The sequence below is a fragment of the Phaethon lepturus genome, unplaced genomic scaffold (assembly GCF_000687285.1).
Source record: "Phaethon lepturus isolate BGI_N335 unplaced genomic scaffold, ASM68728v1 scaffold28736, whole genome shotgun sequence".
In the NCBI taxonomy this organism is placed as follows: Eukaryota; Metazoa; Chordata; class Aves; order Phaethontiformes; family Phaethontidae; genus Phaethon; species Phaethon lepturus.
In genome coordinates this window covers 1-1080 of record NW_010548743.1, presented here as the reverse complement: position 1 = coordinate 1080, position 1080 = coordinate 1, and the positions used below count along the sequence as shown (strand labels likewise).

Below are 1080 nucleotides of genomic sequence, written 5' to 3'. Positions count from 1 at the left end.
GCAGCCCAGGCCCAGGGCGCTGATGTAGCCACTGATGTCCGAGCGGCCCCAGAAGTTGTCCTCCAGCAGGCAGGCGCTGTGGGCAGAGCTGATGTAGTAGTGGGAGAGGGGCTGCGCCATGTCCTGGCACACCTTGCGGTGCTGCGGGTCGAAGATGGAGCAGTCAGCAGAGAGCAGGTAGCGCGTGAAGCCATCTATGGCCAAGTAGCCCTTCTCCCGGCCCTCCTTGGAGGGCTCATACTTGCTGACGATCTCCAAGCACTTCTCCTCCGTTACCCCCTCCATGCCCTGCTCCACCTCCAGGAACATCAGCAGGTCCTTCAGACCCAGGTACTCCTTGTTGCTGGAGAACTGCACCAGCAGGAAGAAGATCTCAGGGCGGGTGCAGAGCTCGCAGTATGCCTCCACGAAGAGGTCGCACGCCACCTCCGCACCGGGACGCTCGCTGGCCTTCTGCAGCTCCTTGAACTTCAGCTCGATGGTGGAAGTCTTCATGCCTGGGTTGAGCGCTTTGATCAGCTGCACGGCCCGGGACACAGGGATGTGGCCAGACTTCTCCAGGTCGGCAAGGTCGAAGACAGAGGAGATCCAGGAGGTCCGGAGGCTGGGGTGGCCAGTCCCGGGCGCCTCAGGGGTGTGCTTCCCATAGGACACCAGGTACCGGAGCCCCATCACCCAGGCACTCACCACGTCAGCTGAGCTGGCCACCAGGTCCAGGGACTCATAGTTGTCTCCATAGATGATGGAGAAGGCGCACTCATCTGGGAACTGGTCGGAGAGGCCATTGCTGCGCAGGATGGGTGTCTTTTTGCCCACTCGCACCTCTTTGACCGACTTGATCTCGATCTTGGCCTTCTCCGAGTCCTTCTTGGAGGGCTCCCAGCGCACGGAGCGCATATCTGCGTCCAGCACGAAGAAGCGGCTGTACATGCGGGAGTTGGAGCGCACCTTCTTCAGCTCGCAGCCCTCCAGCATGAAGGAGATGCAGGCGGCCGTGCTGTTGATCTTGCGGTCGTTGGGCATGGTGCTGAAGGACACCGTCTTCTTCTTCTGCGGTGGCCGCTGCCGGGAGCCATCCTG

General features: G+C 61.6%; 1 protein-coding gene across 1 annotated transcript in view; it reads right to left on the bottom strand.

The window, feature by feature from the left end:
- LOC104623101 (inactive phospholipase C-like protein 2) overlaps positions 1-1074 on the bottom strand; it is a gene marked incomplete at its 3' end in the record, with an annotated part of 1745 nt that extends 671 nt beyond the window's left edge. The window contains exon 1 of the mRNA XM_010290079.1: positions 1-1074. Coding sequence (XP_010288381.1) covers positions 1-1023 — 1023 coding nt within the window.
- Positions 1075-1080: the final 6 nt, after the last annotated feature.